The 14,319-nt window shown below is 40.9% G+C and overlaps 1 protein-coding gene across 3 annotated transcripts; it reads left to right on the top strand.

The window, feature by feature from the left end:
* Nucleotides 1–61: 61 nt before the first annotated feature.
* Nucleotides 62–12,847, top strand: TIGAR (TP53 induced glycolysis regulatory phosphatase). 3 transcript variants are annotated; one of them, XM_030040515.1, is made up of 6 exons: nt 62–183; nt 2,262–2,299; nt 4,474–4,595; nt 8,269–8,346; nt 10,835–10,945; nt 11,371–12,847. In XM_030040515.1, exons 1-6 carry the CDS (start codon nt 152–154, stop codon nt 11,827–11,829), a joined length of 840 nt encoding a protein of 279 aa, XP_029896375.1. In that variant the 5' UTR covers nt 62–151; the 3' UTR covers nt 11,830–12,847. The 3 variants fall into 3 exon arrangements, with proteins under 3 accessions (XP_029896375.1, XP_029896376.1, XP_029896377.1); XM_030040516.1 differs by lacking the exon at nt 8,269–8,346; XM_030040517.2 differs by lacking the exons at nt 62–183; nt 2,262–2,299; nt 4,474–4,595 and adding an exon at nt 5,847–6,056.
* The last annotated feature ends 1,472 nt before the right edge of the window (nt 12,848–14,319 follow it).

Here is a 14,319-nt window from a genome sequence, read left to right as displayed (position 1 = left end):
TTCCCGCCCCGCCTTCTCCCGCCGCCGCGCGCCGGGGCGGGGCCGTGACGTCACCGGCGGGCGCGGGGCGGCCGGGGCGCCGCAGTGCGGGCGGGAGGGAGGGAGGGAGACTGTGGGCGGCTGGGCCCGCGCGCACCTGTGCGGCCGCGCCATGGTTCGCTTCGGCCTGACCCTCGTCCGGCAGTGAGTACCGCGGCACCCCCTCGCCGGTGCCGGTGCCGGGCCTTGCCCTTCCCCCGTCTTCCCGCTGCACCCCCCCCGCCTCGCCGGTGCCGTCAGCGGAGTTCCGCCCCCCCCCCCCCCCCCCCGGGGCTGTCCGTTAGGCGCGCGCGGCTCTCTCAGGGGTAACGGCTCCTGTCAGTCAGTCAGTCCGTCCAGCGTGGCGGGTGGGGGTGCGCCGTGAGGGAGCCCGCGGGCGGGGGGAGCGCCGGGCTGGCCCTTGAGGGGGAGGGGGGGGGGCGGGAGGGGACCGCGCTGTGCGCCCCGGGGGTCTCGCTGCCGCCTGAGGCGGCGCGGCTGTCCGGTTACCGTAGGGTGGCCTCTGGTGTGGCCGGGTCCGGCTAGGTACGTGAGCAAACCGATACAGTTTGGCACTGACGGAAGTACGGGGTGATACGTAACACTAGTAAGCGCTATTTGTGAGCTCTTGGGTGAGGGCTCGTAAGACCTTTCTCCTGCCAGAAGCTCTCTGGTGGGGCGAAGAGCTCGTTTAACATTTCTGCTGTTAGATGTTAAAGCGCTGGCGTTTGTGACTTAGTTAAAGTTGTTAGGGTGAGGTTTTCTTTCAAGCTACGGTGGACATTGAGAAAGATTTGGCGTTGACTAGGCTAAGTAGATCCAGCTTCCTGCAACTGACAGGTATAAAGTACTTAAAAAGTAGTTAACTGTTTAATTTTTATGAAAGCTAAACTTTTTTCCCCTTTAGCATAATACAGTTTAATACTTGATCAGTGCAGCTGGAGCAATGACTTTTTTTTTTCCCCCCGATTTTCCTCCTGTTAAGAGTTACTCTTGCGTTCTCTTAAAGACCTGGATCTGCTGGCTTGGTGCTGTAGTTGCAGCCTAACTTTTACATCTGCTAGAAAACGTGAGCCTGAAACAATTTCTTGAACTTGAAATCTTCAGGTGGGACTCCTGCAGACACTTCAGAAAGATCCCAGTTCATTTACCAGCAAATGGTTGGGAATTCATCCCTCAGACTGTGCTTGCGTACACTGTGCTTATCTTAGTGCTACTTGGAAAACTGCACGTTCTGCTCTTCCCCCACCTGCACCCCAATTGATGACCAGCAGGATGGACTCCATCCAGCCTGCTGCATTTTCCTCAGGAGGCTGGAAGTAGCTGTCAGGACATGGCGTGAGCCTGAAGAATTAAATTGCTGCCCCTGTGCAGGGAAGAGTTTAAAGTGTACTAAAATACAGTGTTTTGTCTTAAAAGTACTGGCCTTCTGTGATCAGTTACTTATTTGGGGCTCACCTTGAGGACTTCTGCACAGCAGTGTTGATAGCTCTCTGTATAAAAGCCAAGCAGCACACTTGGCCTTAGTACTGCAAAAACTTAAGCACGTGACATTTTGGTCAGGTGAGGAGTCTCAACAAAGTCAGCATGCTTAACTTTGTTTGTGTCAAGTTTAGTTCTTAGATTTTTCCTACTAAATAAATCAGCACATGGGTTTAGTTGCTCTTCTCTTGAAATACTGTCAGTTATGGTTTTCAAGGTAGAATATTCCAATTCCTAAAGAAGGTGATGTTCATTCTGCTAGTTTTTCTACAGCTCTGGCTTCTTATGCTCTGCTTCTTCAAGGAGTGCAGCCTGCTCTGCTGCTGTCTTTGATAATCTCTTGAATTGGCTTCCTTTTAAGGTGAAGAGGTCCAATTGACTAGCACCGTCTTTTCGTAGCAGGGCTCCAGAGTCTTCCTGCAACTTCCCTTGTTCCAGCATGGAGGTGTAATTGTAGTAGATAAATTATGCTGCATTTATGATAAATTTAAGAAATTACTTCCCTTCATTTTATCTCAGGTAGGTTTGTCTTAGTAAATATTGATGGCGTGATTGGGACTGACTACTTGAAAATGGTTTGGTGTTTTTTTTATTGTAAAGTCTTCAGATACATCTTTTTGAAAAGAAGCTGTGCTGTACTCTATCTTCATTTTTCATATTCAAACTCTGCTGTCTCCTGTTGGTATCTAATATAACAGTGGTTTTGAACATTCAGTAAATTTATTGTGAGTTAATTGTTTTTTGTTTATAATCTCTTTCAGTGGAGAAACAAGATACAACAAAGACAAGATATTGCAAGGTTAGTATCAGTTATTCTGCTCGCTTGTTAGAGATGGAAAATTATTCTTCCCTGGAAAATGTGAAATCCTGTAACCAACTGCTGAAATGTTACATATTGTTACGGAATAATATTGTAAACCTTAAGAGACTTTATTTGTAAGCCAGGATGTTAGCTTGAAAGCTTTACAGAACTATGAAGATTCTAAGTTGGTCTCCACAGAACATCAACAAATGGTGATGCATTTCTGGTATCAACGGGAGTGTTAGGATAGCTCCTTTTTCTAAACAGGGGAAAAAAAATTACCTGTAATCAAATAAAGCGATAGGAGCACCCGTTACTAAGGATGCCAGAGTGTCCCATAGCACTGTGTTAAATCTCAGTAGTATGAAGCCTGGGAAAAGGGCTTCTGGGGCTCAGATGAAAAGTGAGAGCTGCAGCTCTGGTGAAGAACCAGCCAGGTGCACACTTGTACGATGGAGTTGGTAAGGAGCTGCAGAAGGATGGATAAAGATCATGTTGTAAAGCAGGCTATTGCCTTAGGAAGGTAATCTGGCACTTGCAAAAAAAGCCTACGTTTGAGCAAGGAAGAATGAAAAGTAAAGATTGTTTAAATGCTTGGATTATTCAATCCCAGCTCTTTCTAGGAAGGCAGTCTTTAGACACAACATTTAAAACCAGACTTCTCCTTAGTGACTGCTGACTTGTACACCCAGAACTGAAAACGCTGAGCTGCTTGGATGTCTCTTGTAGGAAAACTGAGGCTCACCACTACAAGGAACCTAGTGGGGCGGTACTCTGAATAAATAAACTTTATACAGTGTGATGTGCTGTGAGGAAGAATCATGCTTCCAGATTTTCCTACCTGTTTTGACATTGCAGTTTACAGTTCTCGCAACATGGCTTTGTGCTTATGATAAAGTGAATAAAGAATATCCCCTGCTTTATGTTCTTAAAAGTACTAATGATGTCTTTTAAATTCCTAGCGCTGTGTTGTCAAATGACATGTAGTAGATTCTTCTCCCCTCTCCAGTGTAGAAAGTGAACATTGCCTTGTGTTTTGAGAGGTGTAAGACCTATACCAGCATGGTGGGGTCTGAGGTCTCACATGGCTGAATTACAGATGAGGTGCTCAGAACTCAAGTTCTGGGCTTCTGGTGTCCTGTCTTTTGCTGTTGGAAGCATATAAATGGTTGTGCATTTGCTTGGTGAAAATTGCTCTTGTCGTTGTTCTGGATCTGATGAGAATTGCACACTCTCTGCTTTGACTTCCTACAAAAGTAAAATAGGTGATACAAGTGTGGACATAGCAATTTGTTACAGGTTTGTCCCTCTGCCATAGTTCTTGGTTCTCCTACAGACTCTCTGAGCTGTGGCAGGAGCACACCTATTTCATTCAAGTTGGATTACCAAAGCGCTGGTTCTCTCTACACTGTCCTAGAGCTCTGTGACCAGCTGGTTTCACAGACTACTCTGGCTGAAAATAATTTTTGGAAGGGTTGCTGCTTTTCAGCTAGGTTTGTTCCATCAACACACTCGCCATGCAGCTGCACGAGGCATTAGTGTCAATGTCCGAGGTGGAGTAGGGGAGAGGAAGAGACCACAACAGATTGTGTTTACATCAACTGTAAAATTCTTGTGAAACTGTGTCTTTGGCAAAGAGTGTGCGCTACTTTCTGCATTACACGCAATCCCTTCTTGTTGCCTCATTTCTTCAAGGCATTGTCAACGTTGGGGGATGGGGAGGAGCAGGCATTTCATATTTGTCAGGACTCGACTCCTGATGTGCGTGGGTTTTTTTCTGTATATGTAGTGTAGTATCAACAACTTTATCTCAATTGTATTGTCCTTTTTCTTATGTACAATCAAGAGATCTGTTTACAGAGCTTCAGTTTCTGTTGTGAGATTCCTCTTGCAGGAAGCCTACCAATGACCATTCTAAAAAGAACAAGTGATTTGAAATGACTGCTCACGTTTAGAAAACATAGGCCTCTGTTTTACGTTTAAGTTTGTCATATGTATACAGTAATATAAATATAATCAATAATGATCCTTCTGTCTTCCTTGCCTGCACTCCCTTTTTTCATACTTTTCGTATTATGACTGAGCAGATTCTTTATTGCTGCTGTGCTTGCTCAGCTGCTAAATGATCTAAAATATGCATGTCTTAATGTTCATGGGTTTTTATTCTGTAGGTCAAGGAGTGGATGAGCCGCTCTCTGCAACTGGTTTCAGACAAGCAGATGCTGCTGGTTTATTTCTCAGTAATGTGAAGTTTACTCATGTCTTTTCAAGTGACCTCCTTCGAGCAAAGCAGGCAAGTGCTTCTTGAGGCAACTGAACGTAAATATTAGCTTCAGAATTTGGTATTTATTTTCTATTGATGATGCAAAAGTAATACAGTGACGGAGAGCCAAAAGCTATTTTGATGGTCTTAGAAGTGCAGTTTGAGTTGTGTAAAATTGAAGAAGGCCTCTACGAGTAAGAAAATTTTGATGAGAACAGCTCAGTTAGGAAGCGATGAAGGCCAGCTTGCCTTGCAGGATGTCATGCAGTGTTGTTCTTATGGATTTGCTGTTATTTTATATGTGCATAGGTTCTTGCTAAAGAAGTAATCCGGACTTAGGGGTAACACAGACCGAAGTCAGTTTTTCTTTGAAAAAACAAAACAAATTGGCTGTGATATTGTTGTACTGTCTTATGCATTGTGGCTGTATGCTGTGTTTTTCTGAGGAATGCAGACCAATATAGGCAAGATCAAGTTTTGCTGTAAAGTCAGTACAAGGATTATTAGATGTGCAGAGAGGTTGGATTTTGGCAGGAACATAACACCACACCTCTCACCTCGATGCATTATTTTAATAGGTTCATTAAAGAGGAAAAAATGTTAATTACTGGGTGCGATTACCTGTGATTTTGTGTGCAGGATTACGAAATACTAAAAAAATTAGGGAAACAGAACTTTTAAAGGTAGAGGCGTAGATCAGCTGCTCTAGGAAGGTCATATCTCCTGTGGAAGCTCTGTCCTTAATTCTCTCTTCTGTTACTGATGCTGTGATTTCAGGAGACGTGTAGGCTTCATGTGTTTGAAACTACTAAGTGATTCTTAATAGCGCTGCTGGTAGCTTGCTTTTTTGCTCTGTTGTCCTGCTACAAAAGTCTGTGAAGCCTTGCTGTAAACCAGATCAACAAAATCTAGCGTAAATCCCCTTTTTTTTCCTTAAAACATACACGATCAACATTGCTCATCAGTTTTGCAGCACTGTCCCATAAACTGCTGTAGCAGCACAACTTAGGCAGAAAACAAACTAGAGAGACAGGGAGGGAGGAGTGTAATAATTAGATATTTTTAAAATACATAATAACTGCCTGACAAGTCACTTCCTTTAAGTGTGTGAATGGCAGTGATTATGTTTAAAAACATTAATAGTGCTTTGTAACGTTCATAAGACTGTCTGTGCTATGTGCCTGCCTTACGGTAATTGTTTCTGAATGCTCAGCTGCTTGAGAGTGAGGTTGGTAATTTTTTTCTTTATGTTGGAGACAGCCTTTTCCATGAGAAGTGTTTGCACTCCCATAATGTAGAAGACAGACCTGAATTTGTCCTTTGCATAAAGGAAATGTGTTTTGCCATTTGTTTGACAAGCTATCCAGACTTTGCGGAAGCTTTTCCAAAGATGTGTAAAGCTGCAGTTTCCATTTGCTTGGAACTCCCTTTTTTGGCAGCTGCAAATCTATGAAGAAGTGTCCTTTACTACGCTGTCACTTCATAGCTCAGGTATGAGAGGAATGTACAAGTTTCCTTGCAAAAGAGGCGGGGGGGGGAAGGTTTTTAAAGAAACTGTTAGTGATGAAGTTTAGTTTTCCTTGCAATGTCTCCTGCATCAGCTGTAGTCAGGGTGTGTACTGGTTACTGGAACCAGGAGTGGTACGGGGTCCTCTGGCTACCGCCCATGGCTGACAGCTGAATGTTCAAGCCTGAGCAGGATAGGAGAAAACAGGGATGTGTGCAGAGAGTTGTACTAGCTGGGCAGGAATTCCGACAGCTACAGGAGATGCAAAGTGAGCAGGTATAGGAAATGCAAAGAGAGGCTTTGCAGGGAAGCCTGTTTGAGAGAATAAGCCTAGGAGGCAGGGTCCGGAAATTAGCAGTGTAGAGGAGAGCAGGCAGACCAGCAATGTGAAAATAAAAAAAGACTAGTTGGGCAGACTGGGCTGTGGTGTGAAGCATAACTCCCTAAGACTTGTAAGCTTAACAGAGCATAACACCAAAGTCTGCAGGGGAATATGGGGCCTACTGTGAGACGCTCATGCCATTGGGACAAGAGCTCTGCAGCAGTGAAGGTAGGTTCAGAACTGAGACAGGCTGAGGCCTGAGAATGATGAGAGTAAATCTTTGAGGCTTTTCCATGTATAAAGTGCGGCTAATATTGCTTCTCTCACTGTGGTACTGTGAAGATTCAGGAATGTTTCTGAAACATGCTGGTATTCTAGTAATGGATGGTGTAGGAAAGGTGCGAGGAAGTTAATCACTTCTTCAGAGCAGATTTTGGTTTCAGCACAGTAAATGAGTCACCAGCCCTGCAGGTATTTAAAAGCCGTGTAGACGTGGGACCTGGTTTAGTGGTGGACTTGGCAGTGTTAGGTGAACAGTGGGACTCAATGATCTTAGGGGTCTTTTCCAACCTAAATGACTTTATGATTCTATGTTAATATTTACAGTTCAGAGTATGAGTTAGTGCTGAGTAGGTGAATGTTGTCTATTCTATGTACTGAACAAATCTTGGTCCTGGAGAAATTTCAGGATGTAATCATTCAATTAACTGTACTATTTATATATACAAGGAAATTGATTCAACCCTATCTGAATTTTGACATTATTCTATGACAGATATTTAAAATTGCAACATAAAGCCTTTCCTAAGCAATACATTTAATAGGTCATAAAGTCTTGTTAGTACAACAAGGCTGCTTATTATTTGCCAAAATCCAAGGAGCCTTTTCAAAATGAGTTGTTTGAATGTCAGTTTGATTGGATGTGGACTTTTGCACAGGAATTCCAGCTGATATTACCAGTCACGACTGTATGTGAATCCAGTACAGCCTTCACACTTTGATGCATATAAGAACAGGAGCAGGTTAGCGGTCCTTTAGTTCCCATTGCTGGCTGTGGCAGCCAGACAGCTGTATAATACCCAACATGCCAGACCCTGTATTAGGCAATACTTTTTCCAAAGTGGTATCAGAATTTCCTCTTGATCAGTTGTCTTGCTCTCCCTGCACCCCCAAAATCACGTGCTTCCTTGGAAGGAAAAAAAGATACATAGCACAAAACTCAAGACATGCAGACTATTGTTAAAAGCAAACTAAGCCCTTTGGATTTTCTCTGTCTCTTGGCCGTGCTATCAAAAGACAGGTGAATACAATAAGCTAGATTATTTTTCTTCCCCAAGTGTATCATCCAGTGCATTTCTCCCTCGTAACATCGAGGCTGACACTTCAGTATGTTGGCAGCAAACACCCTCCTGCCTCTTAACTGCTTCAAGAGTATTTGATTTCTGAGATGCACTTGCCAGAAAGTAATTTAATTTTTAGATGCTATGTTTTTCACAGTCAGTTTAACTGATCAGTTTTTAGGAACGTACTGCTTGTGAGTCTGACTCAGGTATTACATATAAAGAATGTAGTTGGCATGATTGCTTTGTGAGTAGCAGTATAGTCAAGAGAAGATGCAGCTTTTATCTCGGTAAATCGGTAAATCCTGCTGCTGCTGTGCATCTTGCTGCCCACCTTTCATGGGTGCTAAGTGTCTTCAGCTTCAGGCCATATATCCAATTCTGACAGACACTACTAGCTGAAAAAGATTTATCTTGTTTGTTTGGGTTGTTGGGCACTACTAATGTGATTCACATTGGCTGTGGTGTTGTAAGATGGTCTAGCTGTCCCATGAGAAAACAGCCCATTGACATGACTGTATATTCACCTTTTAGACTGCTGCCACAATTCTAGGAAAAAATAAGTTTTGCAAAGATTTGGAAATCAAGTATGATGCAAGACTTCGAGAGAGAGTAAGTGCCAAAAGAGCTTGTTTTAATATTGAACACTGACCCATTTGAAAATGTAACTTACTGCTGATGGATATCTTGGGTTATTAAATGGTAGATTTAACAGTGGAGAGCACTATTTGATGTGGTTTTAATCACTGAAGAGTCAACTCTTCACATCAGGTACTATAAATTGTTTGCCTGACTGCAGAATTGTGAAGCAAAACCAAAATTTAGTGATAAGTGCTGTAACTGTGATGCTCTAATGATTTAATTCCCTCTACATGTAAATCTTACCTTACTTATCTTAAACGTAATAAAAAGCTTAGCTCTGTTTGGTAACCCTATGTGTAAAGTGTTAAAGATGCTCCCTCTCCCTACCTGCTCAAGCCCGATGGCACAACTCGATGTTGTCTTTTTAGGAGTTTATACCTTTTCATTTGCACAAAGACTACTGAAAAGCTTTCTGCTGCCCATGGAACGGTCTGATTTCCTGATTAGCCTCTCTGCCTGATAACAGGCATAATTGTACCTCCTGTCTGTTTTTAAGTATATCTGATCAGAATAAACTCGGATGCTGGCTGTTTCTGCTAATATGAATCACCCTTCAGATGCTACACTGAGAGTGTCAGCTGAATTTAAAATAAGGAAATGCTACAAAACCAAAATTGGGATGGCATATTGCCAGCAGGCAAATAAGTGTTTAAGGCACAACACAATTGTAGCATTTCCTATATGGATCTTCTTTTTCTGTCAGAAATTCCAGTTTTTCCCCTGAAGCCAGCAAGTTAAATGCCTCCCCATCTTCTTTAGTTGCTTTACCCCCTTATGTTTTTTTTTAATATTATGGGTCATGATACTGAATTTTAGAAAGAATAATCTTAAGTCTGTGTTACTTTTTTTTTTTTTTACCCTTTCATGGTGTTTGTATGGATGTATAGAAATGCCAGTACAGTGTCTGTGAGCCACAGCTTGTAAGTCACCACTCTGGATAACTGGAATTAAGTTTGAATTGCATGAAAAGAAGCAAAGTCCTTTAAAAGAACATATGTCGTTGATCCTATTAAGAAAGTATTATTCTCTAAGTCTGGAAAAATCTTTAAGATTAGGATTTAATTTTCAGTTGTTTCAGAGCACTTATTTCTTCACGTCTGTCTTAGTGTTCTTAAATTGCCAATATTTTGCTTTAGAGAAGGGAGTAAGAGGCTGAAGTAAATGTGTTTCAGTACATTTAAATTCTGAAGACTGTAATAAATTAGTTATTATGGCAGCTAATTGCATATTCACAGCAAGTGGATAGTGACATAGAAGTCAAAAAAGCCTCAGTAATGAGTACGTGTCTGTATCCTAGTAATCAACATCTGGATTTCTGTCATGCGTGTAACTGAGTGTTTGACAGTATAGCATCAGCTCTTACTTTCTCAAAATACTCATCATAACTGCAGCGTTTTCACTGTTTTCAGACATTCCAAGGAAAGACCAAAGCTTTCCATTTGAATGCATTTTTCATCTGTTGGTGACAGTGAAGTATTAATTTTCAGAGGGAGAAGGATTAATCTGTTTTACCATTGTTAGAGATGTGCCTTGGAAAGATCTTCAAGGTCAAAAATGGTAATGCACATCCAAGTGTATCTCTCCTGTAAAATACATTACAAGTGATAAATACTATGTTTGATAATGTGACTTCTAGTGATCCAGAATAACTACCTGGTATATGTGGGTTCTTACTACTGTTTCTTGTACGGGCCTTGCTTTTGGAGGTCTCGGGAATAAGCATGTCATTGAAGATAGTTAATTGCATGTTCTCTGAGTCCATTAGCATATGTTTTTAAGGTCGTTTTTTTGCCGCCTTGTTTTCTGAAAACACTGTCCACAGGAGTAATGTATGTCCTGAAAAAAATGGGGGGAGGCTTTATTGTGTATTTCTAATAGGTAGAGTACTTGTTTAGAGTGTTTTTTCATCTTTTTTTTGTCTTTTTAAAAAATGCTGATTTTAAAATGGACTCCTTCTCTGCTGTGGAGATTTCAGAGGTCCGTAGAGAAATTAGTTGTTTCTTACTTGTGAAAAGTAGTTCCCTGTAGTCTTTCTGCAAATGAAAAGTAAATGGGGTTTATCCTTGTATGAACAGCTACATACAGAGGTGTTTGCAGTGTAACCTCAGTTACAAAGACACTTGAATTTTGTATGCTAAGAATGAGTGTCAAGAATGTAGGAAAAAATCTCGAGGCAAAGATCAGGCTGAAGGTAGTGTTTTGAATGTTAGTACTTTAAATGAGATGCTGCTCTTAATGTATTTCTCTACCTAGCATATATCTATGCTGTAACTTAAATAGCAGATAGAAAGATACCTCCTCCCCCAATATTGGAATAAAATGTGAAAGGTAGTTAAGCCTGCACGTTACACTTGAGAATCCAAGAAAACAAAGCTGTTAAGAGATGTTTGCATTGGAAGCGGTACTGGAGACTTGATCTATCTTGCTAAACCCACTCTTTGTAACTTGCCTCTTACAGAAATACGGTGTTGCAGAAGGAAGGCCTTTGACTGACCTCAAGGCTATGGCAAAGACTGCTGGAGAGCAATGTCCTTCATTCACGCCTTCTGGAGGAGAAACACTGGATGAAGTATGGTATTTGTTTATTTGTGCCCTACTTTCTAGGCCATTCTATCAGTGCAGATGCAGCTACTGCATACTTAGGAACATCTTATTGAGAGCTTAGCCCAACTGAAGGTAGATATTTTCTAAGCTAAAAACACTGCTTGACCTGATTACAGTGGCTGCCAAGTAGGGAATATCTTTAGAACTAAAATATTGATTTTGAGATTGACTCCTCACAAAGCTCTCGTTTGCAGAAGGATGATGGCAATTACTCTCAACCTTGGCTTTGGAGGGCAGAGGAGTTTTTACAGTGTTCAATAACTTAGCATTGATTTCTGAGACTTGTCTGTGATAAATGTTTGTCTTTTAATTGAAGTAGTTATATCAGATTTCTGAAAGCTGAAGTGTCTTGCATTCTTCACAACATACTCTTCTGACCTTTCTCTTTAGGTAAGAGAACGTGCAAGGGATTTTTTTGAATTTCTGTGTCGGCTAGCTGTTGAATTGGAACAGAAGGAGCAAGACGTGCATGGTGCAGCAAGCAGAAGCTCAGGAACAGCTGAAGAACAGTTAGTTTTCCCTTGGACAAACCACTGTAGTGAAGCAGAACTTAGCTCTGGTAGCGGTGGAACTTCTGAAATATTAGATGCCAATATATTAGTGGTGAGTCATGGAGCCTACATGAGGAACTGGATCGGTTATTTCGTTTCAGATCTCAACTGTACTTTACCAACAAATTTAACAAAGTCTCAGTTGTCTTCTGTCAGTCCCAATACAGGAGTTAGTCACTTCATTATAAAACTTGAAAATGGAAATTTGTTAAAACCTGAAATCACATGTGTTTGTCTTAATCAAGACTCTCACTTAGTGGATGTGGGAGCTGAATGTGTAGCTCCAAAAGTGTTTTAAGAGTCTTTGTAGGGGGAAGTGGTTTTAGGTCACCATTATACTAAGCTTGGGAAAGGTATCTGTAGTAATTACTGAGATTGACTGGAGTTATTGACACTAAACTGCAAAACTGAAGACAGGCAACGGCTTACCATCTTAAAATAACACAATTTGCATGGTCCTAGTGCCCGATATAAGTTGGCACTAGAGAAATAACACAAATGTTCTTTATGAACAGAAACATACTTCAGTCACTTGCATATCTGCTCCTAGAGTGCATATTTTTAAAAACTTCTTTTCATTAGTCCATAGTTATTTTGACTATCTACAGGTAAAAGAGTTGGGGAGGGGAGAGGGATGGTACCTCAAAGACGAGCTATACTGTATTCTTGTTTTATTACAAAATGCTATATTGTAATATTAAACATATATGTTGTCTTAAAATAACTTTTTTGAATGCAATAGTATAACCTAAAAAGGAGCATTGCCTAGTGGAAAAGGTTTGGTACAGAGTCGGGAGGTGTTCCTGGCTCTGATACTAAATAGCTGTGAGACTCTGGGCAAATCTCTTTTCCATTTGTAAAACAGGGATGATGATATACCTACCTCGCAGGAATGTTTTGTAAGAAACTGTTAGTGTTGTTCAGACCTCTGTTAAAGAGTACTGTACACAAACATAACATATTTATTTCTAACTGTAAGCAGGATGAGGAACCTCATGTTCACATAGCTGAAATAATGGTCTCTCTTCTGAAAAGGAACCTTATCAATAGGGTGAGTTGTACCCAACTAGAATCCTGTTGTCAGTTGCAATTGTACACTTGATGGACGAATATTTTTGCCTAGAATTAGGCAAGTTTGATTGCTTTATGATTGCTTATAGTTGCTGTTAGTACTGCATTCCTTCCCCACTGGGGTGTTTGTAGTGTTACTGTAAAAGCTTATCTGACTTATGTTATTTATAATATCCACATACTTTTTTTTCATTTGCATATTTTAAGCCTGTTTAAAAAAAATAAATTAAAAAAAAAAAATTAAAGGCTCCTGAATAGAGCTCCATTTTGTTTTGTATTTCTTTTGAGGTAAAAATCTGTGTTAATATTACTCTATGAAGCTTTGTTCAGATCATATAACTTCCTTTTTTTTTTCTGAAAAACCCCAGGCTGGTCTTGAAAAAGAGCCCTTTTTAGGGCTGATGGATCAGTGCTATCCTGACTTACCTGGAAGAACCACTGATGTTAAAATGTTAAGGACATAGTTAAATTGCTTGCAACTGTACAAAATTAACTGTTTGACTGAAGTTGTAGTTTTTTTGTAATTTTTAAAAATATTCTGTCCTGTGTGCTTTAAACTACTTGGCTTCTTTGCCTTGAAGCAGCAGCTTGAATTTTGAGGAGGAACTTAACTGTGGCCCTACTGAAAAACAGCAACAGAATTACTTAATCTGGCTGTAGTGACTTTGCTTTTTCTATTCGCGTGGCTGTCATTCAGTAGGGAAGTTCTCTTGATTCCTACCTGCACACAGAACAGGGATCTGCTTCCGTTCTCTGTGCTGTTCGCCCAGTGCTGGTACTGCAAAAATGCAGAGGGTGAAGCAGGAAGTGTTCAGCCCTGCGGTGACTGGAGGTACGCTTCTGAGGTAGTGTTCTCCAGAAGCTGGAAATGAACCTAAGGCTGTTTACTTGCAGCGAGGCTTGTTTATCTAGCAAATACCTGTGAAACCATCTGCTGCTGTGTCTGAAAACTCGTCCATGGAGAGGAAAGCGGCTTACCTGATGTGTTTAAAAAAAAAAAAAAAACCAACAACAAAACCCAAACAAAAACGATACTAGTAACTGGTGTCAGCAAGGATTCAACTTCTGACACATTCTATAATGTGAATGACTGGACACCCTTAAGTTGGATTACCAAATTTAAATTAGAGTTTTGTACTGAACTTCTGCATCGATAGGCTAAACTTGTTACTTACTGATCGGCTGGCTTCCTTCCATTTCTTTACAGAAACAGAGGAAAGCCGCTTTGTTATGGCTCCTCTTTCCCCATATGAGGCAGTTCATAAATGTACAGGTGTTATCTGGGCAAAGTTTTGTGGCTAGGGGTTTTCCAGCAAACATGAAAACTTCATAATATGGAATCCTGGGAAACTTAAGATATCTCAATAACATAAAAACAAGCTTTGGTCAAAATGGCTCTGTATCAAGTTTCAATTTTCTGTAAGCAGCCTTTGTTCAAAACAAAGGTATTCTTAAGTGAAGTGTTTCAGTGTTACTCAGAAATAAAAATTTCTGAATTCAAATAGTGACAATAAAATATTTAGCAAATGAGTAAAATTTTTTTTCTGAGAAAGCCAGCCAACTGGAAAAAACCTTGGTTGGCTAACCATTAGTGACATTATGCACAATTACCACCCAAACAGTAAGTTTGTTTTTGTGACATTAAAAAGGGCCTGTTTCAAATCAAAAGCACAGAGATGACAGTGGTAGCTTGAGGAACTGCTCAAGACTTGTTTAA

This window comes from Aquila chrysaetos, chromosome 17 (genome assembly GCF_900496995.4).
Source record: "Aquila chrysaetos chrysaetos chromosome 17, bAquChr1.4, whole genome shotgun sequence".
In the NCBI taxonomy this organism is placed as follows: Eukaryota; Metazoa; Chordata; class Aves; order Accipitriformes; family Accipitridae; genus Aquila; species Aquila chrysaetos.
Note: the sequence above shows the minus strand (reverse complement) of the source record. Positions and strands in the feature narration are given on the sequence as shown.